The following is a 23,441-nucleotide window of genomic DNA, read 5'->3' as shown; positions in this document are numbered from 1 at the left end:
AAAATCCATATTACAAACCACTTTGCTAATTTAACTTCTGACTCTGCATTTTGAAACTATGTTTCTCAGTAGGGTGTACTCAGGCTGTGGTCATACATTCTTTGGCTGTTTCAGGGTCTCTCTCATTTTAAATCCAAATAATCTTCCGCTGGCCACGCCCCCAACTCAATGTTACACTCACACATGAAAATGGCTGCAAATAAATGCTAAATTATACAACTGTCCATCTTGGAAAAGCAGAAGTGGAGCCTCCTGCACAACCAACAAGAGTGCAGCAAGTGGTTTCTGGATGGTGAGTCAACAAAAAAACACTTGTCTTTTCCAGCAGCCATTGCGCAGCGCATTCAGCGGTAAAAACAACTGAACAAATGTGCTGGAGCTCTGCTTGGGTTGCTTGGTAACAGGTTGTCTTGGCTTGGGTTGCTAGGTAACAGGGAAGTGCCCACAGAATGTTACTAAAAAATTGGGAAGTTTTCTAGACACCAAAAAATATGAACTTACTGCCAAGAATCGTCTGGGTGTTTTTAAGAGCTTAGTCTGTTTTTAGAAGCAGTAGAAACCCAAATGGAAGTATAAAAACAGAAAAATGTGAATTTAGCACAATGTATCCTCTTTGAGTACCTTTCTAACCAAGTGAAGAAACGGCCGTGTGGTGAGTGCATGAGACCTGAAATCAACTCTCTTTATTTCATGTCACAAGAAAGTCTCCAAGTCCTGCATAAGGCCATCAGATCCCGGACAGCGATTTATTGATCCATTCTGTTAACTCTGTGATGTTTTCTGTGGGTAAAGTTAAAAATGTCTCCACATCTGCTCCCAGTGGTCAGATGTCAGGTGGCTTCAGATTTTCCCATCAGTTTAAAATAAAGTCAGAGATAGAAAACATGGTGTCACCAACTGCAACAGTACAAACATCTTTTATAATATTACATTAGCAACATATCAATAACTGTAGTTATTTATACTTATGCATAAAAATAAATTTTTTATCAACTTGATTTTACATTGGGAAATTTAAACTAAGTGTTTAGAAAGAAAATGAAACAGTTTTGACTTTTTCCCAACACATGGAACAGACAGCTGGTTGTTCCAGTTTGAATCTGTTTCTATCGTCTACATGGACATTTTAAAATGAATTTAAATAGTTTTAGACTGTATGCTGTTATATTTATGCATGTTTGAACTATAAAGTGATTTGTGGTTTTTGTCCCATGAAAGATTTTATATAAATAATCTTTTTTTTCACGTTAGCTTATATTCATATTTCATATTTTTTCATTATCCCAGCACTGAGCTCTTTTACAGAAGAAAAATAATTTTAGCATTTTAGCATTTAGCATCGGATCCATTTCCACCCAGACACCATGATGTGATGCAGTCTGTAGGGTCAACCACAGGTGAAGCAGCTCCGTCTGAATCATGCTGCTGGTGATGCTTGTAGGAGCTGCAGCTTCTGTTTCTGTGTTTTAGGGTTTCAGCTCCGCTTCACGCTTCCTGCTGATCTGTGAGGATAAACATGGCTGCTGCAGAGCTGAAGCTAAGTTATGGTGGAGTAAAGCGACTCATCATGGCTGCTTCCATCAACCCGAGGATCAGCGTAGAGAACATCAGTCACGGTTCCACAGGAAGCTCTGGGACGAGACGCCTCCTTCCTGCTGGAGAACTTTACTTCTGCATAGACGACCTGAACCGAGACGTCTCCGGCCTGAAGGAAGAAAAGAAACGTGAGGAAAAGTTGGAATATAGAGTAAAATTAATGACGTTTAAAGGAACTTAGTGATTGTTCCAGATTTGTGGTGCATAGAAGTTGAATGCTGCTTCTCCATGTTTGGTTGTGGATGTAGAGCAGAACCAGAACCAGAACCAGAACCAGAGCCAGAGCCAGAGCCAGAACCAGAACCTGAGAGGTCTGAAGGTCTGAAGGTCTGAAGGTTGATCCAGGGGCAGCAGATCTTTAATCTGTTCAGTGATTTATAAACTACCAGCAGTAGTTTAAAGTCTGTTCTCTCAGTGAAGGACTGTAGAACTAGGTGGTGTAGAACTTTGTGGTGCAGAACTGGGTGGTGCAGAACTGGGTGGTGCAGAACTGGGTGGTGTAGAACTTTGTGGTGCAGAACTGGGTGGTGCAGAACTGGATGGTGTAGAACTGGGTGGTGCAGAACTGGGTGGTGTAGAACTGGATGGTGTAGAACTGGGTGGTGTCTCTATCCTCCTGGTTCTAGTCAGAACTCCAGCAGCAGGTTCTGGACCGCTGGTTTGTCAGTCAGACCTGCTGCAGGAATCAAAGCCACTAAAGAGAAACTAAAGTTTCTGTGATCTGAGACTTCAGTCTCTGGAGATTTTCCTCCGGTGACAGAAGGCCGACTTTCTAACTGACTTTATGTGGCTCTGGAGAATCAAGTCAGAGATCAGATCAGCTGAAATCTCTAGTTTTCAGCTGGAACAATTAAAGCTGTGTGCTGATTCTAGATCTATAACTCTAGATCATTCCTCTTTAGACCCAAAGATAATAACTGCAGCTTTGTTTCTGTTCAGCTGGAGCATAATGGAAGCATATAGATATTCAGTAGGGGGATCCCTCTGTCTGCTCCAATGAGAAGTTATTGAAACAAAGAAGTTCCTGTTCTTTAGTCGGGACTGGAACCTCTTCCTGCTTTGATTATCTCCAGATCGTTCTCCTGATTCTTTGGTCTTTATGGTATTTTTGTCCTCTGATGTTCTTAAACAACCTCAGAGACCAGAAACTCTGAACTCTGTTTATTAATTAGTAAATTGTGTAACGTTAAAGAATGTGGAAGATAAATGTGGTTTGAATGTTTCTGTAAGGATCGACTTACCGGTTGCTGAGAAGTGGTTGCAGTTCCAGAGCTGCAGCCTCGGTTGGTTTCAGCTTCTGTTGGTTTGGTGTTTGTGGTTTCACTGTAAGCTGAGTAGATTTCCACATCAGCAGATCTCCACTCATCAGCTTCCTCTGTGATGTCTTCATTCATTTTGGAGTTCTTCATCAAAAGAAGTTAGTTTTTATTCATCTCAGTTTCAAAAATAACTTTTAAGTGCTTCCAAAATGTTTTCATGCTCACCTCAGTAGCAGGAGGATTCTCTGTTTGCACAGGAAAAACTGAAAAACATTTCAGAATTTAAACTCTGTTTGTTTTCTAAATCTTTTTTCTATAGATTTATTGGTTCTGCATTTCCATTCTTCTCTAAAATCACAAATTTTCCTCATCTATGTTTATCAAAGTTCATGGAATATTTCAGCTACTGGTTTAAACTACAGACTAAACACACACAGTAATTCTAACATGTTACTTTACAGCAACTACATTTATAACAACATCTGTGTTTTTCATGTGGCTTGTTCAGTTTACTTTGGACCGATGTCTGACCAACACCAGAATCATGGAGGACCCTGATGAACGTCAGATGATAATAAAGTTGTTTTCAGTGTTTCAGGTGTTGCTGATCTTTATGGTCTCCATGCACCTTCAGGGTTGGTGAATTTATACCAGAAACATTTGGATCTCTGTCATGTGGAGCCACCAGAATTATAAACCCAAATGTTCTGCATATATTCGTCTTTGTGTGAGTGTGTCGGGGTGAGTGTGTGTGTTTTCCGGTGTCTTACCTGTGTGATGTTTTTCAGATCTTTCTCTGCAGCAAACCAGCAGAACCACAGACGACAGGATGATGATGATAACCAGAGTCAGAGCCACAAACCGCAGAACATCTGCAGACCCTGTTGGAGGAGAAACATGTTTGTTACTCTGGGTTTCATGGGGAGCTTTGGTTCTGGTACTGGGCAACAGGTCCTTGTGTCTTCCTGCTGAACGCATCTGAAGCATGCAGACTGTAGAAATAATTACAATAATGGAGCTTCAGTTCAACATTAGATGTGATGTTTTGATGGAGAGATGAGCTGATCACCATTTTGACGTGTGAGTGTTACAGAAGGACTGAGCTGAAGGTTTTCTCCATCACTCACTGTGGTTTGGTGAATCTTTAGATGTTGAGTTCTCCTGATTCAGACCAGAGGTTTCAGAGGGAAGTGAAAGTGTGAAGCTTCCTGAACTGGAGCTGAAACTGGTTCCAGTTGATGCTGTGGAGGCTGATGGGTCGACTGCTGGGAGACAGAAGATTTAGTTAAAGATGCTGTAAGAGTTCTGGTTTAGACAGCCGAGCATCGAACACGGAGACGAGGATACAGAGCTGCTGGGTGCAAACTGGTGAAGTGAAAGTAATTCCACTGCAGCTTTATGAAATACACATCATCAGAAAACCTTTCTGTCTAACAATGTGCTTTTCTAAATTCATGTTTCCTTTTAGCTAATTTTTTTAGTAATCCCAAATCCAGTGATGTTCAGAAAGTTTTATCTTCTTTGTAAAAACTCACCAGTTCTGACAGTGACCTGAAAGTCTCTGTATGAACTACTGGAACCAGTTCCATCCAGTTTACATCGGTACCGTCCAGAATCAGACTGGACCAGCTGTTTGATGGTCACCAACAGAACTGCTCCTGATTTTTGTTCTTCATATTTCATATTGTATCTGCCTTTCTCATCTCTGACTCCATCAGTCTGAACTAGAACTTCTTCTTTTCCACATTCTCCTCTGCAGAACAGTCGTTTTCCTCCAGAGCGTTTAAAGAAACAGGCGACAGTCACTGAGCTGCCAGCGTCTTTATAAAGGTGAGGAACTTTGTTTCCATGAAGCAGAGCTGTTAAAATAATCATCAGTTAGTTTCTGTTCTGAACTTGGATCTGTTAATGCAGCAGAAACTGGAGGAGAAACTCAAACTGTTCCTGATTCCTTCAGTTCAACAGAAACTCACCGTCTACAACAACCAGCCTGAACTCTTGGTATGAAGCTGATGATGAAGAGTCGCCCAAACCACATCGGTACCGTCCTTCATCAGACCGGGTCAGCTCTGAGACGCTCACATAGAGAGAAAAAACATTAGCTCTGGATTCTTTAACATATTCAGTTCTGTATCTTCCTCTCTGATCGGTGGGTTGTCTTGTTTTAATCAGGATGTCTCCTCCTTCACAGTTTTCCTTGCAGAAGATCTTCCAGTTTTCAAACAGAGAAACAGCACATTGAACTCTGACCTCTTCTCCAGCTGCTCCATATATATTATTCGGTGCATTAGCAGAACTGCTGGTTCTGTCCTGCAGAGCTGCAGAGAAGAGCAACAAGTTGCTGTTATTTCTTCCTGTGAGAAACCGCACTGATCACAGTTCTGCTCATAGTTACAGGAAGAAAATAATATTTACTGTGTTGTAAAGTGTGAGAGGCCAGGCTCAGAAATAAAAAGAGCACAATGTGAGAAATACGCAGTTTTAGATTCACATCAACGAAAACAAAGAAAAGTTAAACTCAGATATAGAACATCTAGAAGTCGTGCCAGTAAACGTATCTAACCTCCAGAAGACGACATACGGTCAGAACTTTAGATGTTCCTCTGTGGGATACCACCAGGTCCAGTCCTGGGCCCCCTCCCATTTCACATAACAACAAGCTCCCAGTGACTCAGATTAACACAGGAAATAAGATTAGTTACCATAACAACCCAGATGATAAACAGCTCTACATTACGATGTCACCGGGTGACTCTGAACCGTCCAATCACTGAACAGACGCTGAGAACAGAGAAATGTGTGGATGTGCTAAAAAACAGACAAAGCCTGCATAACACTAATGTTTACTATGGATACAAAATGTCTTGCACATTTAATTTCTTCCAATAAGCTGCAGTAGAAGTAATATTGCTGCACATTTTGCAAAAAATTGTTTGAAAGTTGTAACATTTTGAAAAGGAAAAAGCTTACAAAGCTGGCAAGGTACCAATGTTTTGTTTAAAAAGATTTACTGTTTAGTTAAAAAATGCCTCCTGCAGAATCATTTTCACTTTTCTCTTGAGAATCACACTGACTGATCATTCTTCATGAAATGCTGTGAACTGGGTTCATAAACTGAACATGGAAATTGCTTCAAGACTTAAAACAATAAAATGAGATGCAACAGCTTCAAATTTCAAATGTTGCAGCTCAGCTTTTGTTCACTTTTTCTCACAATACAGAATGATCATAAACTGTTTATAGTTTTTTATTTTTTGGCCTTTTTGCTTTGCACGTTTTCTTCAGTTTCTTCGTGTTTCCAGCAGATGCAACCTCAGAGTTCTGTGGTTTTGTTGTGAGACATCAGCAGGATTAACGATGAGAGCAGGTAAGATGATGCAGGTTGGTAATAAACATCCCACAACAAACAGCAACATTTCCTGCCTGAATAACTCTGGAGCGAAACGACCAAAACAGCAAAAGTACGAAACGCTGACAGGCCAAAATGAGCAGCAGCGTTTAGCAACCAGAATGGACCCAAAAGCTCAGCTGTGTTGGAACAGTTTGGCTTTAAATATGCAGATCAGAAACTCAAGAACAACTAATACAGGAAGTGACTGGAACACATTTTACCTAAATTTAAACAAATGTGAAAAGTTCAGTAGCTTTAAGTCCTGCTTCACCTGCTGCATGGAGGGAACATTTCCTTCTTCATGCTAACCGTGATTTTATGACGACTTTGGACAGATTGTGTATTTTAATACCTGCAGAATTAGATAAGTTTTGTCTTCATTCAATTATTCATATTTAATTAAGCTTAAAAGAATCAAAATGAATATTCATAACTCGATTTGTTTCACACTCTGAAGAAGTTTCACTGATCTCACTCAGCAGATTAAACTGGAGATACTCAGACGTGATATTTTTTAATTCTAATCAAACTTTCAGACATTAGTTTCATTGTGTGGGGAACCATCTCTGCAGTCACTCAGAGCCGAAGCACTTTCAGAACAAAGTTAAAGACAAATCTTTAAAAAGATGAACCAACTGATCAGAATGAGGAACATTTACTCACAGAGGAAGAAGCAGCAGAACAAACTGAGCTGGATGTTCATGATGAAGCTGTGATGATCTGCTGCTGCAGGTTTTCACACGTTTTGCTGTTGAATCGAACGACTTCCTCCTCCAGGCGTGATGCAGAGCATCTCTCTTCCTCTGCCACCGTGAGCCACATCCACACCGAGGCTCACGATGCTTTCAGTGATCTGAGAGGAAAATGGTCTCATCTCAAAATCATTTTTTAAAAAGTGGATCAGAATCCAACAACTAGTTAAAAAGCTCGTTAGACGGGATGTATTTAAATGCTGGAAAGGACACAGCTTGTTGTTTTCTTTAGAATCCCCTGTTTATTACCTGTACCATACCAACTTTATTTATAAAGCACTTTAAAACAACCACAGCTGATACAAAGTGCTGTACATCAAAACACAACATAACAATAAAAAAACATGAAATAAAAACTTACAGTTTAAAAACAAAAACATACAATTTAAAACTAGATCCCGCTAGAGTTGAAAGCCAAATAAAATAGATGGGTTTCAAGACGAGCTTTAAAATGTATTTGTAAAAATAATTTTTAAAAAGTATTTATTTATTCTGGGTAACCAGAGGAGTCACTCAGTGTTTGTTGGAGTCTCACCTTTCAGAGTTTTTCTCCTGCAGGAACGTCTGCAGAGGTGCAACAAGCTGGTTTACACCGACACCTACTGGCGACTTGTGGAACTGACCGTATGTGTCAGCACTGGCACACTCCCTGTGGACATGAGGACATCGTTTATACTGGATCTATTCCCAAAATACAGCCAAACAGATTCAGGAGGTTTGCTTTGTGAGATGTTTTAATATTGAAAATAACTTTCTAAGGCAACAGAAATAAAAAAAATCAAAAGGAAAAACTTTTGACCAGTGGAGGCAGCAAGTTCATGAAATTATGCTATAGAAGAGAGAAGGATTCTGAATCAGTAGTAAAAATAGATAGCATGATTATTTATCTGTTGCCTTCACTGAGGTTGGATGTCAGATGTTTCATTTCCCTTTGAACCAGAAGTGACGTGTCGATGGTTTCAGAGGAAACTGAAGGTGAGAAACTTCCTGAACTGGAGCTGAACTGGTTCAGGCTGCTGGTGTGAACGTCGACGTTTGGATTCTAGACTCGACTCAAGTTACAATAAATAAATACATCTAGGACTTCAAACCCATATTTAGATTAAAATGCATCAATTTTGTCATCTTTATGTTTACTTCATTTTCAAATAAAAAAGTGAGAAATTTCACTGGTGCCAAATAACCGTTTTAACAGATCTGTGACTTCATAGTCTGTTTTTATTACAGTTTTATTCTATTTGCTATTTTTTAACTGTTTGTGTAATTATGAAGCTCTGTTCATTTTAAAGGTGTGAAACAAACAAATTTGACATTAAAATTTAAGTGAGTGGATTTTTCGGATTGCGTTCCTCTATTTTGCCACCGCAGGATAATATTGTTTCGTCATGACTTTTATTTTTTATGTTTCCACCTCTGAACTGCCTTGTTGCTGAGATTTGCTGAAGAAATAAACTTGCCTCATCTTTAGCTGGACTTTGAAACAGAATAAATGACGGTGAGGAATCTAAACATCAAAGTTTAATTTGTAATAAATGTTTTAAAACGTGAAAGACTCGAAGGACTCAGGAAGAAAAATCCCAGTTTGCTGCATTTTATTTACAGATGGGAAACAAAATGATTGGAATAAAAACAAACATTTTCAGTATGTAAACTTTGACCTCGTCAATCATAATCAACAATTCCTAATCACAACAACTAACTAGCTGAAATAAATCTATAACTTTTGTTTTATTCAGAATCACAGGGAGAAAAAACAAATAAATGCAGAGAAACATTTACTAATGTGTTTAGTTCATTCGTATTTCTTCAGGTTCCTGATTCAGGGAACAAACTGCAAACCTGAGAAACCAAATCCAGTCTGAATCCAGTCTGAATCCAGTCTGAATCCAGTCTGAATCCAGATTGAATCCAGATTGAATCCAGTTTGAATCCAGTCTGAATCCAGTCTGAATCCAGTCTGAATCCAGTCTGAATCCAGATTGAATCCAGTTTGAATCAGGCTCCCATGTTGACTGTAGAGCTGATCCGGTTCTGGTTCCAGGTGGCAGGACTCAGACTCCTTCAGGTAGTGGTTCCCATGACGATGTTCTGTAAATACCAACAAACAAACAAACAGGTATTTTCTGTCAGAATGACAAACATCAGCTGGTTCTGATCCGTGTTTACAGAACTTCACTCTGGATCTGAGCAGGATGAACCGTCTCACCGCTCAACAACAATAAAAACAACAACAACAATAAAAACATCAACAATAAAAACAACAACAACAAAAACAACAATAAAAACAACATCAACAATAAAAACAACAATAAAACAAAAACAATAAAAACAAAAACAATAAAATCAACAACAATAAAAACAAAAACAACAATAAAAACAACAACAACAAAAACAACAACAACAATAAAAACAACAACAATAAAAACAACAACAATCACCTCCAGGACAACAGAAAGCTCACCTCCACATTTGGTCCATCTGAGCTCCTGAAACCTGAAACAGTTTAACGGTTAAGTTCTTCCATAAACAGAATTTCGCCTTAAGCCCAGATTTACAGCCTGTTAACTTGGTTTCTAATTTTAGGACGAAAAAAGAGGAAATAATAAAGAAAATACTGAAATCAATTTGATCGAAGCATCAATAATATTCACTATGAAAACAGTTTGGATAATTAAAATCCTAAAAGCATTTCTAATTTTGCTGTAGCTTAAATTTTCTGGTTGAATTTAGGATATTTTTGTGTTTTCAGGTGAAATAAAACATTCTTACATAGCTGAGCATCTTCTTCAGTCTGGGAGCCGTCGTCTTCATCGGCCTCAGCTGCTGCTCTGGTGTCGGGGATTTCATGGTAAACCGCGTAAAGCTCCACATCAACACCTCGCCACAGTCCGTCCTCCTCTCTGGTGTTCTCGTAAAGCGTGGCCGCCTTCCAGACCAGACCAGATGTGATTGTAGTTTTAGTGAGAAATATTTTAGGAAGCATTTAGAAGTTCTTCATCCTCACCTCAGGAGTTTCCTCTGGTTGCTCAGCAGGAGCTGAAAAACATTTCAGAAGAAACTCAGGTGATGAAGGCGTCCAGAATTATTCTGGGTTTGATCAAAGAAAAGTGAAATAAAGAAAAACTGGATCTGGATCCACCTTCATTTGGAAACAGTTACAGAAACTCAAAGCAGGTCTGGGTCCTAGTTACCATGACAACAGAAACAAACCAGATGATCACTTTGTGTTACGTCTAACATGTTTGTAAGTTTTCATTTAAAAGCTTTTGTCCTAAATTATTCTGGAATTTTGGTCAAGGGGCCGTAAAAAAGATAAATACACATAAATACAAAAACACAAGAATAATTAATGACTTCAGATACTGGATTGAAAAGAAAAATTGAACAAGTGTGTGCGTGTGTGTGTGTGTGTGTGTGTGTGTGTGTGTGTGTGTGTGTGTGTGTGTGTGTGTGTGTGTGTGTGTGTGGGTGTGTGTGTGTGTGTGTGTGTGTCTTGCCTGTCTGAGCTTCATCAGATGTTTTCCTCCAGTGCAGCAGCACAGCCAGAGCTATGATGATGATGATGAAGGGCGGAGTCAGGACCAACAGCAGAAGGTCTGCAGAGGTTTTAGAGAAGATCTGGTTAGTTTGGTGGCACCGACTGCTGCTATCACAGACCAACAGCGCCCCCTAGGTGCTCTCTCACCGTATCAATACATCTTTTCAATAAAATTAGCTTGGCCTGAAATGATTAATCAGATTAATTGTGATTAATCGATTATTAATTGAATTATTTGTCCATTTGTATTATTTAATTAGAGCCTGGATTATTAAGCTAAACTTATGGTGGAAAAAAATCAGCCACTGACCTTTAAAAGCAGATTTCTGATAACAGGCAACCAAAAAATAAACATTTTGAATAAGTAATACATGTATTTTTATGTATTTATAGCAATATTACATAAATCTCTTACTGCTGTTGGATTTAGTGTCGGATGCTCTCTGCATCCCCTGGCAGAGATTGGTGGTTTCTGAGGAAACTGAAGTAGTGAAACTTTCTGAAGTGGAGCTGAAACTCTGTGTGGTTGTTGGTGTGAAGGTTGATGGATCAGGTACTGGAAAATAATCAGAGACAACCTGGATTTAATATAAGGAGCTATAAACGGAGGCAACAGAAGAAAGAACAGCCTGGAAAATTAGAACTATGGGCAGATATACAAACATCGTCTCTCAGTCGTTTCCTCATATTTGAAAAGATATGAACCCAAAAAAGGACCCAATAGAAGAATCTATTAGAAATATTCACAAGATTATATTTTCAAAAACTCACCATCAGTGACGGTGATGTAAAAGTCTCTGTGTAGATCTGAGCGAATCGTTCTGTCCATTTTACATCGGTACCGTCCGGAGTCAGACTGGGTCAGCTGTGTGATGGTCACCAACAGAACTGCTGATTTTAGTCTGTTTTCATATTCAATGCTGTATCTGCCTCTGTCAGCTCTGACTCCATCAGTCTGAACCAGAACTTCATCTTTTCCACATTCTCCTCTGCAGAACAGTCGTTTTCTTCCAGAGTCTCCAAAGGAACAGGCGACTGTCACTGAGCTGCCAGCTTCTGTATGGAGGTGAGGAACTTTGTTCCCATCCAGCAGATCTGATCAAATAACCACCAATAATCATCAATCAATAATCATCAGTTAGTTTCTGATGCAGGCTGATCACATTAATCCCAGTTCACTGGAGTCTCAGTTTTATAATTCCTAAGGGGAAACAAGAGAAGTCATCCAGTTGCCTTCTACCAAAGCTCTTAGGATTAACTCCAGTTTCACCAGAGTTAAACTGGGAACTGCCCAGTTCAACCAGTCTGTGATGGGAACAGTTAATCAAACAGAAAAATTCATCTAAATTCACTGATTCATTATCTTACTCTATAAGGGTTTGTAGTTGAACCTACTTTGAAAATGTGGAGGATTAAAAGCTGATTTTATTTTTACAACTTTTATTTCAGAGAAAAAAAACTAAAAAGAACAAAATAAGAAACAAACATGGTTGTGGACACGACCATCCAAAAACCAGATGAAGGTTTATGTCATTTGATTGACTGAAATCCTCATCTGTAATGTTTTCAGCAAAAGATCAAAAACCCAAATTTGTGTTGGCTGATTTGAATTTCACACAGATTTAAACAATTTATGTTCTCCCCAGAAAAGTTGATTAATTTTCCCAAGACCTGCTGGTTTCTAACAGGTCCATCAGCACCAGGTTTCAGTTCACCAGTAACCAACATTTCTCAGAGACTCACCGTCTACAACAACCAGCCTGAAGTCCTGGAATGAAGCTGGTGATGAAGAGTCGCCCAGACCACATCGGTACCGACCGGCGTCGGACCGGGTCAGCTCTGAGATGCTCACAGACAGAACCGAGAATGTTCTGGAAGCTTCTCTAACATATTCGGTTCTGTATCGTCCGATCTGAGCTGCGCCGTCACTGGTTCTGACCAGGAGGTTTTCTCCTTCACAGGTTTCCCTGCAGAAGAACTTCCAGGCTCCAGATGAGTGAAAGCTGCATGGAAAAGTTGTGTTTCCTCCAGAAACTCCATAATGTGACAAAGTTTCAGCAGATCTGACCTGCAAAGCTGCAGAAAATAACTGTTAATATCTGATCTTCTAGTAGGACAACAAGCTGCATTATTATCATGAACAGAACAAACAAACATTATTTACTGCTGGAACACAACATTTTTCTGTCTCTTCATAATAAAGAATTTGTTCAGATTCAGTTCAACATGCAGTAATTAAAATGTTCAAACAAGAGGAAACATTCACTCACAGCTCATAGACTAAAACAAGAAAATGAATCAAAAGTTATTTTTACCAGTTGTTGGTTTCATAAAGCTGTAATTCTTACTTCTTAAACACTTTTCTAAACACAATGTTTATAGTTATGATTTTGCTTTGCAGATCCTTACAAATGAGGATCTACTAAAGCTACTTAGAAGGAGAATCACAAGTAGTTGAAATGATGACGTAACAAATTATTAAACTGAACTTTAAGTTTTATTCTCTTAAATCTCTGGAAAACTTCATGAATTTCAAACTGAAGATCCTCAAATTCACTTCAGATCAGTTTCAGTGTAAAGTCTCATCAATCTTCTCTAACAAATTTACAGGAAGCACCAAACATTTTTAGTTTGGACTGAAAAATACTTCAAATGGACTCACAGAAGAAGATCAGACAGAACAAACTGTGATGGACGTTCATGTTGCGGCTCTGATGGTTTCCTGTCTCCTGACACGACTCTTCAAACACCTTCCTCCTTCAGCGTTACACTCTTCCTCTTCTCTGATCCTTGTTGCTTTGCTTCAAACTCAAAACTGCCAGCAGGGGTCTCTGTACTGCAAGTCTTTAATGACAAAAAGTTGTTTCTTGAGACAAATTGAAGTTAAATCCTGGTTGGGTTTGGCTTGTGTGCTGCTGCTGGAGGAGAGACGAGCCGCTAAATGGTCGTTTCCCAGTATCAGCTATCGATTCTCTCTTGGGTCTGGGAAAGTGCCAGTTAACTTTCTCTTTAGCGCTATGAAATATTTGAAAAGGGAAATTAAAACCATAAAGAAAGAAGAAGTGAAAAACATCATTTACGGTTTCTTTCTTTTTATTGTCCCACAATGGGGAACTTTCTGTGGACCAACAGCCAGTAGGCTCACATAAAGATAGAAATATGCAAATAGAATACAAAATACACAGATATTGAAGAGAAAGGGAAAACATTCAACATAAATATTATGTAGTTATAAAAAATAATATGTTCCAGTCCAAAGGAATGTGTAACTGAGTTGATTAATTTAGAAAAATGTACAAAATGTCCAAGTTTGTTTGAGCATTAAAAAGGCAGATTTCCTATTAGTGACAGTAAAAACTGTAACAGTATAAATGTTATTCAGAATGAATAAAGCTGTGAAAATACCAGCAGGGATGTAAAGACTTTGGGAGCAGAGATGGTTCTACAGTCAGACAGTTTCATCCTTCGTCAGTGATTATATTTGTCAGCCATCTTTACTGTGGGACAGAGGAAGAATCCGACCAAACCAGGTCTGTGAGGCTTCAATGATGCAGCAAAGATACATTTGATGAGTTAGACTCTGTGGCAGCAGAAGGTTTTCGGGCCCTTTGGGTTCAGTGTCATCTAACCCAAAGCTGTTCATGTAAAAATGCCTCAGTTATGGTTGTCAGACATGTTGACATTAAAAACCAGTCACAGCACCGCGAAGTGAAACTCTCAGAGGGGATGTGTCCCCAGGACAGATACTGCCTACTGGATGTGGGAACTTCTGAGGTAAGTAGAGCTTAATAAAAATGGCTCAGTGTCACTCCCTTGTGGTCGGGCAGAACTCTGCTGTAAGTCTGTCAGCCTGCAGACTCAGCCTTATTGTTTGGCTCCAAGTCAGAGTTTCCTCTTTTCTTCCTCCTGCGTTTCTCTTTATTACATCAGTCTGTACTTTTATCACTAAATATTCTGCACAATATAACCTTATGCTGTAAATCACCAAACGATGCTCAAGAAACACAGTAATTCATAAACTACAACTTTTTTTCTAATTTTAATCTAATCTTGGTGGTTTTCCTCAGTCACAAAAAACATTCATAAAGTTATTACAAATCTCTGGGGCAATGTTAATATATGCTTCTAAATCCAGAAATGCTACATTGGACAACAAACTATAAACTCAAAAGGTTCATTTCTTTCCAGAGAAAAGGCCAGACTCTCTAGCACCACCTAGTGTCAACCTGTGCACTTTCCTGACATCATACATGACGCATAAAACTGCAGCGATTTTATGGACAGGAGTTAGAATATCTGTGTTTCTTTTTCAACATAAATATGATGCAAAAAAAGTATTTCCACTGCAGTTTTGCGCTGTACGCTAATTCTCTGATCTCCCTCAGATTTTCTCTCAACGAGTACAGTCGCCTAGCAACCGTTTCAGCCAATGGGAAAGAAAGATGCTTGTTTTTGGACCTAATGACACTCTGTCATCTCCAGTTTCTAAATCAGCACAGATCAGGAATGAATCTAGAAAACAGAATTTAATATAATTTAAGCAGGGAGAAATGATGACATAGCAGAAAAATGACAGAGTGGCTGAGTTTGTTCAGAATCTCTCTGCAGATATTCACCAGGGAGAAAAACACAAACGTTTCACAAGATTTAAACTGAACAGGTTTTTCTGCTGTAAAGTTTTAATTCAAGCAAATCAAGAATTTATCATCATAATAAACCAGAAACTTTCTGAAAATCCAATATTTTAAAGCAGCTGCAGCTCAGAGTAAAAACTGAGGCTCAGTTTCTAAATCCAGTTTTCTTCAGGTTTCAGCTTCACAGAACAAACGGCAACCCCGAGTCCAGAACCCGGGTCCAGAACTAGAGCCCAGAACCCGAGTCCAGAACCCGAGTCCAGAACCTGAGTCCAGGGTCTCATGTGGGCTGTGAGAGTGTAGAGTAGATCTGGTTCTGGTCTGTGGTAGCAGGACTGAGATTCTGGTAGGTTGAGTCCTGAGAGGAAACGTTCTCATATCCGACGTTCTGAAAGAAGAAATGATAGTTGAAAACATTATAGAGCGAAAGAGTTTGTTCCAGTTTAAGAAGGAACATTTTTACAATAATCTACTCAGGTTTTAAGATTTTACTGAAATCAAACTATTAATTTGTACAACCTTCTGCGAACTCTCTTCTCACAGCTTTACATTATTTTTCACTCTAATCAAAGAGAATAAAATCACCTCCATCTTTATTCCATCGTCTCCTCTCTTCCTTGAATCTGTGAAACAAAAAGTTTTATTAGGAGAAAATGTCTGAAGCCCAGACAAGGCTGGAAGAAAAACATGAAATCATCAGATGGATTCAACAATTATAAATATGGATGATCATTTATCATGATCATCGTTATAAATATGGATGATCATTTGAAAACAGTAAAGCATAATTAGAAATTACTTTGATGTCAAAATGTTTAAAGTTTTCCTCCATGAATAAATTTCTCCTGCTGTCATTAAAAATCAGCGATTTTAAGGCTTTTCTACGTCTTTAGCAGACAACAACTGTGGAAGAAGATTTAATCTCAAATGAATCACAGGTGACATTTTCCAGTCTATTAAATTAAACCAGTTTGTTGCTGGAAAATAGAATTCACTTAATTTAGAATTAGTCTCAGAATAAAGTTTGGTTTAGTCTGTGGCTTCCTGCGGTTCCTTTAACTGACTGCTGGTGTTTGTTGGTGTCTCACCTCTCACAGATCTTCTCCTGCAGGAAACCAGCAGAACTGCTGGGATCAGAACCATCATGGCAGCCAGAGTCACACCAACGACCACAGGAACATCTGCAGAGGGTCAACAAGCTGTTCACACTGACACCTGCTGGCGGATCACGGTAAGGAGCACAGACTCTATAGGGGGTTTAGACTCATAATGTTTTAGTGTTTGTAAAGTTTCTCTGTAGAAATGTTTCATCCAGATCAGAGTTACTTTCTGACAGTAACATGACATCACAGTTTTGTTCTGATGTTTCTAAAGAAAATGAATCATTTTTAAGTTTCTTTCTGAACATTAAAACATCTGTAGAAAATTATTTTCACTTCAAAAGATAAAAGTCCAGATGCTACATCAGCTCAGAAGGTAAACAGCAGATACATACATATTATTTATTACTCATAATAAAGGTGTTGAGTTCACAGACAGAGTTGAAGTGTGAAAATAAGTTAAAGTCTCTAAACTTGCTGAACTGGTTCTGAACCTCGGAGGAGCTGTTGGTTTGGAGGCTGGCGGGTCGACTGCTGGGAAAGACCCAAACAATCTGGACTCAAGATTATTGACTAAGGAAACAGCATAATAAACACTAAGACATGACATGAAGTTATTTACACAGGAGCACCATAAAAACATTTTGTCAGTAAGAACTCACCGTCTGTAACTTTGAGATAAAAGTCTCTGTATGGATCTCGGCCAAACGCCATGTCCAGGTAACATCGGTACCATCCTGAGTCAGACTGGGTCAGCGCTGAGATGCTCACATACAGAACTTCTCCTGAGGTTTCAATGCTGTATCTGCCTCTTTTAGCTCTGACTCCATCAGTCTCAACAAGAACTTTTTCACATTTTCCTCTGCAGAACCGTCGTTTTCTCCCAGAGTCTTTAAAGGAACAGGCGACTGTCACTGAGCTGCCAGCTTCTTTAAAAAGGTCAGGAACGTCGTTTCCATCCAACACAGCTGTTAAAATAATCATCTGTTAGTTTCTGACCCCATCATAATAATCTGATCACATTAATCCCAGTTTCATACTGGGAGCTGCCCAGTTCAACCATGAATGAAATGTAGAATTAAAACTATGAGGTGATGAACTGTTCACTCAGTCATTAGTGACTGGATTCAATCAGACGGGATCGTTAACGTCTGTAGCAGCTTTCAGACTCACCTTCAGCAACAACCAGTTCAAAGTCCTGGTATGAATATCTGGATGAAAATGTCCTCAATCCACATCGGTACCATCCTGAGTCGGACTGGGTCAGCGCCGAGATGCTCACAACAAAATCATATTGATTGTTCCCATCAGATTCAATCCTGTATCGTCCATTTTCATCTGATGTTTTACGTGTTTCAATGAGAATGTTTTTTTTTTTACAGTTTTTCCTGCAGAAGATCTTCCATTCTCCAGATGAAGGAAAGGAACATTCAATGTTGATTTCTCCTCCAGGAACTCCATAAAAACGCGTCACAGGATCAGCGGTTCTGCTGTTGGTGATGTGCAGAGCTGCAGAACAGACCAACAGTTAATGTCAGGACTTCCTGCTGGTTCTGCAGTGAGACCACAGCTTGTTCTGATTCAGTTACACTCATGGACCGGGTCCAACCGAGAGCAAAACTTCACATATCTGTAATAAACTCCTGATGAATTTCACCTTCAGCCCTCAAGCATCAAAACATTAAAACTAAGAAGTTCTGAAACGATCCGACTGAAAATGTGGAAAATGATCAAAATTAGATTAAAATCTTAAATGTTCCAGCTTTAGTGTTCAGGAAGCAGAAACATCTCAGCAACCAAACAATCTCAGTACTTTAAACATTCTCTTTAATTCCCTCAGTTTGATACTGAAGGAAGAATAAAAAGGTGTAAAAACTGATAAGTCATAAAACATGAATATGAAGCCAGTCAGCTTCAGTTTTACTCTGGTTATTTTAAAACTTTACTTCAGCTTCCCGTTTCAAAGCCGACCAAACCCTCAGCTGCATGTTATAGTTTCACTGCAACAAATTCGGTTTTTCTGTTACTAAAAGAAGTGACTCACAGAACCAAAGGACGATCATGTTGAAACGGTTTTTTTATCAAGTTTTTCCTCCTTTACAGAAAATGTTTTAACTCTTCCTGTTCAGCTCACTTCTTGTTTTGCAGCTTCATTTGGGTAAAACATTGAGGTATCACCATTTTCAGATGTATTCTTACTCTAGCATTTTATATATGATGCATCCTTCTGTATCAGCAATGTATCCCATGATGCATTGCACCAACAGCAATTTAAGATTGTGTGCAGAAATTTATAATCTTTAAACCTCAATTAATTTCCCATACAAAGTAGCTTTAAGATGCTTTTAGGTGAGAAAGTGACCTGGAAGCTTCTTCTGTAGTCAGTTCATCCAGAATGATGCTGGTCTGAAAGGTTCCTGGGTTTTTGGAGCAGCAAACCTCTGCTAACCGGCTGCAGCCTGGTGGAGTTTTTACCCGCTAACTGATCTGCCATTTTCCACTTCCTGTTATCTGCTAGTAGCTGCTGACATAAAGTGTTTATGTAGAGAATAACTGCAAGTACCAGACTGTAAAACATTTTATTTTATTTATTGTTCATGCAGACAGTTGTAGGTTTGGATGCAGTTTCATTAAAGCTCCCTCTAATCTTCATCCTCATGTCCTGCCATCCTCTTCTTCACTGTCTCCTCATTTTCTGCTGCTTCTTATGTTATAATTTTGTTTGTTTCTGTTACTTTTGTCAAAACTGTTTCAAGAACTTGATGTGTTTTGTGAGTTTCTCTTTTTTACGGCTATAGCTTGGTGACTCATTGATCAATTATTCTGTCAGCAGACAATTCTATAGAATCTAAGAAAGGATGAAAAGAACAGAAGTAAAAAGAAAATGTACTTACAGAGGAAGAAGAAGCAGAGCAAAGCGTGATGGACACTCATGATGAAGCTCTGATGGTTTCCTGTTGCAAATAAGCCAACAACTTCCTCCTCCAGACCACATAAAGCCTGAACCTCCCTCTTATTTCTCTATATATTTTTTTTACCTTGCAGCCATTTTTATCACCTTACAGCATCACTGTGACACCATCAATGCTTTAAGCATGACTGTTCATTTAAATGGTCTCTCTGAATTGATTGGGAATGTTGGTGTGGAAGGTTGTTGGTTCTTTATGACTCCGTCTCTCTACCAGTGACCACAGGAGACACTCCCACCCTCTCCACCCCCCAGTTATCCACAACCCTGCAGGGATCAGTGGGTTTAGCCAACAGATGGATACATTTCCTAATAGAAGACGCTACGTTAGACCTTCAGACCAGTCGTCTCTCATGTAAAACTCAGATCTTCAATGTGATTAGGAAGCGCAAAGAGCTGCTTCTGCAGAATATGAAGAACAAACTACACCGCTGTGTGATGCAGGTAATGTCATAACTGTTAAGGATGTGATGAGGAAATTGTAAACTCCATAAGCAGTAAAACACTCCACATACAAATGAAATGTGTGTGTACGGATCACCAGGCGGATCAGCTTCCCTACGCGTTCGATTTCTGAGACTTCAAGACTGCATGGTATTCACAAATGAGACGATGCATTCAAGACTGGTGAAAAAAGATGGGATATCTGAGAACTAGGGAGAAGAAGAGCTTATACCAGACTTATGTACGTTTCACCCCTATATTAAACAACAGCAACTTACTGGATTCTAAAAATAAGTTTATAGGCTGCACTGTTGAAATAAAGTAATTTACATGTTATGGTTCTTCTTTCCCTGGAAAAATAAAAACTCCAAAGGGTTTGGTTGGTTTGAACCACAGCAGCTGGAGACGGAACAGATGTTGAAGTTTTGGTTCCAATCAAATCGAGTCTATTGAACTACAAACAAACATCTGAGTTCATCGTCAAAAATCAAATTTAGTCTAAACTGGATAAAACCAAAAATCTAAATGCTAATTATTCTTAAGACAAATTTACTTTGGCATCAGTTTGGACCAGATTAAACCCAGAACAGTAAAATATTTAGATTCTGATCAACATTCAGCATTTTGGCAGAAGCAAAACATTTGTGTTGGTGAAAACGGAGCAGCAGCTTCTTACAGTAAGAACACACTGGAGCATAACTGTCCTTTCAGATTTTATCAGCAGACATTTAAACCATCTTCATTTTGTCTTGGTACAGCAGTGGCCAAGAACCACTTTACACATTTAACACTCAGGGACCAACTAACCTGAAATTTATACAACCTGAAAATGTAAATATTAATCTCTTCAAATGATCCAGGATTAGTTGAACATGTTGGCCTATTTTAGTCCTATTAACTAAAATATTTCTGTTTTTGATAAAACTCAATTACTTCAAAATGCACATCTTTTATTATAATTTTCACCGATGGGTTGATGATCCATTCTGCAGTACAGAATGGATCCTCCAGAACATTCTGGACTCTACTCAGGGCTAACTTTGTTGAATAATTGTTTATCACATGATGTTTGACTGGCGTCAATATAGATAAAGTCTCACTGTGTCCCTATTGGCTGTAATTAAAATAAAAATAAAAAATTGAGGCGAATCTGGATAATTTCCCAGGAAAGTTGTGAGGGAGGAATTTAAAATAATTTTAAAACTTAAGAACGAGGAAGAACATGATAACATCAGTCCTATTGTGGTCATCAAGAGAAATAAAAAGGAAAATTGGAGATGTTGAAATGGTAAAGATTTTAAACCTATTGGTAGTTTGTAAAAATGAAGAACAAAAGAATAAGGCTTTAAATGTGGATAATATCTGTAAAAAAATCAGTGTTGAGAATAAAATCATGGGAGAAAATAAAAGAATTAGAGGAGTGATTTATGGATCACAGGTGTCAAACTCCAGTCCTGCAGGTTTTAGATGAGCCACAGGTACAAAACACTGGAATGATTTAGGGTAATGTTACTATAAGTTTGTTGCCAACCGCCAGTAAATCCAACAAGAAGAAGAAAACGAGGAATTTTGGTCCATGGGTCCTCCATTACATTCTGGAGTCCATTCTGGCAAAGTTAGGAAGGCTACCTTTGTCTGAATAATTGTTTATCACGTTGCGTTTGACTGGTATCATTTTAGATAATGCCACATTCTGTCACTATTGGCTGTAATTAAAAAATATATATAAAACTGAGGCAAATCTGGATAATTTCCCACATGAAAGGAAGGAGAGCGCAGTGTGAGAGCCGGAGAGAAGCACAACGAAGGGCCTAATCTGGACCCTGGCCATTTCTCCACAACACTTTGAGCCATTTATACCAGCAGAACTAAAGAAGGCTCTAACAGGTGATCGTTACCTTAACCAGCTAAAAATAAATGCCGTGCTGCCGCTGAGACAGGCAGCCTGTGTACCGACATCACCGATACGACCAACCCCATGGAGGTTCGGTGTCGGTGGTAATAAATAGCTTAGGTCACACTTTGAGCTGACGTCACAACAAATAAACGGTCATTTACATGCAGTACCGTGCGGAGCGCTAGGGGGCGTCTGGAGAAAGGCTGTGTTGCAGTAAACATGCCTGCTGCTGTGTTTAGAGCTGATCCTTCACAGCATGGCTGCTGGCAGAGCCCACATCCACCTGAAGGGAGGAGTAGATCCAACCAACCAGAGGAGATCCTGACCTCTGGAGGTCGTTCTCCTCCAATCACCTGCAGCCTGAAGAACAGAAGATAAAAACCATAAAATCTCCTACACGTTCTCAGGTTTGTGGACCAAAACTGACTCAGAAGAGACTCAATAATAAATGAGCTGAATCAAAACCAGGTGTTCTTAGTTTAAACTGTTGCTCTTCTTCTGAACTTCCAAAGAAATAAAAGAAAACAGAAGCAAATGATTTCCATGCTGAAGTGATCTCAGTCTGGTTTGATTCTCAGACATCGTGAACTCTGAGGTTCAGAAACCTTCAGCTCAGGTTAGGAGGAGGAAAAAATGTTTTCACACCTGGTGCAGCACAACACTGTGAATTCCAGTTTTCCCACACTATTCAGAACTGGAGCCAATCAAAAGTCAAACACAGGATTTCCATTTCCTCGTATTTAGACCTGCTCCCTTCGCCATCATACATGCAGGTGGGAAACTGAAGCCTTACGTTGTGCTGACGTGTCTGCAGCCTCAGAGTTGTAGAGTTTGTCGTTTTCAGCTCCTGGTGTTTGTGCCGTCACAGCAAACCAAGTAGATTTCTACAGACCTCCACCTTTCATCGCCCTCTCCGACATCCTGGTCCGTTCTGGTGGGCTTCTCAAGAAGAAGAGGTTTAATTTAATATCTTTAGTTTGTTTCTGAAGCATGAAGCGTTTCGCCTTCAGCTCAGTGTCAGAAGTTTCCTCTGGATGAGAAATCAGAAAAAAACTTTTCAGAACAGGTTGAGAGATGACATGTAAGAATTCACATCAAACCCTAAACTTCTTGAAAACCTCTTAGACATTCTTTAATAAAAAATTATTTGGTTTGTCATCAGGATGATACATGGATCATTTAACAACTTTAAAGATACTGGCTGTTATTTTAAACCCATCATGTTGGGGTTTAGGTTTCTAGCCCACATGCAGAACACCACAGGAGACAAAGAATATTTATTGTAAAACAATAATCCAGTAAAGATGTTGGCGTGCGGTTAGGGTCCAAACTGGGGGGAAACGCTGCTGACTGCAGAACAGCGAAAAGGAAATGGTGAGTTCAATGGCAGCTGGGAAACAGGATGTCCGAGAAGGGAAAATCTTACTTTCTGGTAGTCATAGTCTCGGATTGAGAGGGTGGATATTGCGGGTTCCGGATGGGCAGCAGAGCTGAGCGAGGTCCAAAGGCTGGGAGATGGCGGTGGAGGGCGGACAGGTAAGTTCTGGATTCAACGATAATGGAGGGAAGGGTCCGACAGCCAGCCGGAGGAAGTGAAACTGGAGAATCTTGAGATCCGACAGATGAGGAGGAAATGGGAACTCGGGCCACCTGTGGGAACCACCCACGGCGTCACGAGGAGGGCTTAGTCCTAAAGCCACAACGGAGATCTCTCAGGGAGGATCCAGGGAATGACGAGAGGAAACACCTGAAGAGCACAGAGAACAAAACGACGAATTACTCGAGAGGGAACTCAGAGGAACGAACTCGGAGACTGACTCCAAGGGGCTCAGAGTACCGTTTGGTGAAAACAGTCCAGCGTC

The 23,441-nt window shown here is 39.5% G+C and overlaps 3 protein-coding genes across 4 annotated transcripts; all 3 read right to left on the bottom strand.

Annotated features, from left to right (window-relative positions):
* Positions 1 to 687: 687 nt before the first annotated feature.
* LOC111608775 (polymeric immunoglobulin receptor-like) lies at positions 688 to 6,978 on the bottom strand. 2 transcript variants are annotated; one of them, XM_023334765.1, is made up of 8 exons: positions 6,910 to 6,978; positions 4,829 to 5,173; positions 4,391 to 4,714; positions 3,983 to 4,120; positions 3,626 to 3,736; positions 3,081 to 3,118; positions 2,838 to 2,999; positions 688 to 1,705 (listed from the first exon to the last, which is right to left on the bottom strand). In XM_023334765.1, exons 1-8 carry the CDS (start codon positions 6,947 to 6,949, stop codon positions 1,538 to 1,540), a joined length of 1,326 nt encoding a protein of 441 aa, XP_023190533.1. In that variant the 5' UTR covers positions 6,950 to 6,978; the 3' UTR covers positions 688 to 1,537. The 2 variants fall into 2 exon arrangements, with proteins under 2 accessions (XP_023190533.1, XP_023190536.1); XM_023334768.1 differs by having other exon boundaries at positions 3,983 to 4,117.
* A 1,650-nt stretch (positions 6,979 to 8,628) lies between these two features.
* Positions 8,629 to 13,500, bottom strand: LOC111608783. The gene is made up of 9 exons (XM_023334866.1): positions 13,199 to 13,500; positions 12,280 to 12,612; positions 11,308 to 11,631; positions 10,952 to 11,092; positions 10,496 to 10,594; positions 10,003 to 10,034; positions 9,768 to 9,924; positions 9,460 to 9,491; positions 8,629 to 9,086 (listed from the first exon to the last, which is right to left on the bottom strand). The coding sequence occupies exons 1-9, from the start codon at positions 13,236 to 13,238 to the stop codon at positions 9,060 to 9,062; spliced, it is 1,185 nt and encodes a 394-aa protein (XP_023190634.1). The 5' UTR covers positions 13,239 to 13,500; the 3' UTR covers positions 8,629 to 9,059.
* Positions 13,501 to 15,218: 1,718 nt separating this feature from the next.
* On the bottom strand, positions 15,219 to 19,224 carry LOC111608794 (polymeric immunoglobulin receptor-like). The gene is made up of 7 exons (XM_023334908.1): positions 19,165 to 19,224; positions 17,444 to 17,779; positions 16,933 to 17,238; positions 16,745 to 16,804; positions 16,259 to 16,351; positions 15,756 to 15,793; positions 15,219 to 15,558 (listed from the first exon to the last, which is right to left on the bottom strand). The coding sequence occupies exons 1-7, from the start codon at positions 19,202 to 19,204 to the stop codon at positions 15,451 to 15,453; spliced, it is 981 nt and encodes a 326-aa protein (XP_023190676.1). The 5' UTR covers positions 19,205 to 19,224; the 3' UTR covers positions 15,219 to 15,450.
* Positions 19,225 to 23,441: the final 4,217 nt, after the last annotated feature.

Source organism: Xiphophorus maculatus, chromosome 1, assembly GCF_002775205.1.
Source record: "Xiphophorus maculatus strain JP 163 A chromosome 1, X_maculatus-5.0-male, whole genome shotgun sequence".
Classification (NCBI taxonomy): Eukaryota; Metazoa; Chordata; class Actinopteri; order Cyprinodontiformes; family Poeciliidae; genus Xiphophorus; species Xiphophorus maculatus.
This window is presented reverse-complemented; position numbering and strand designations above follow the sequence as displayed.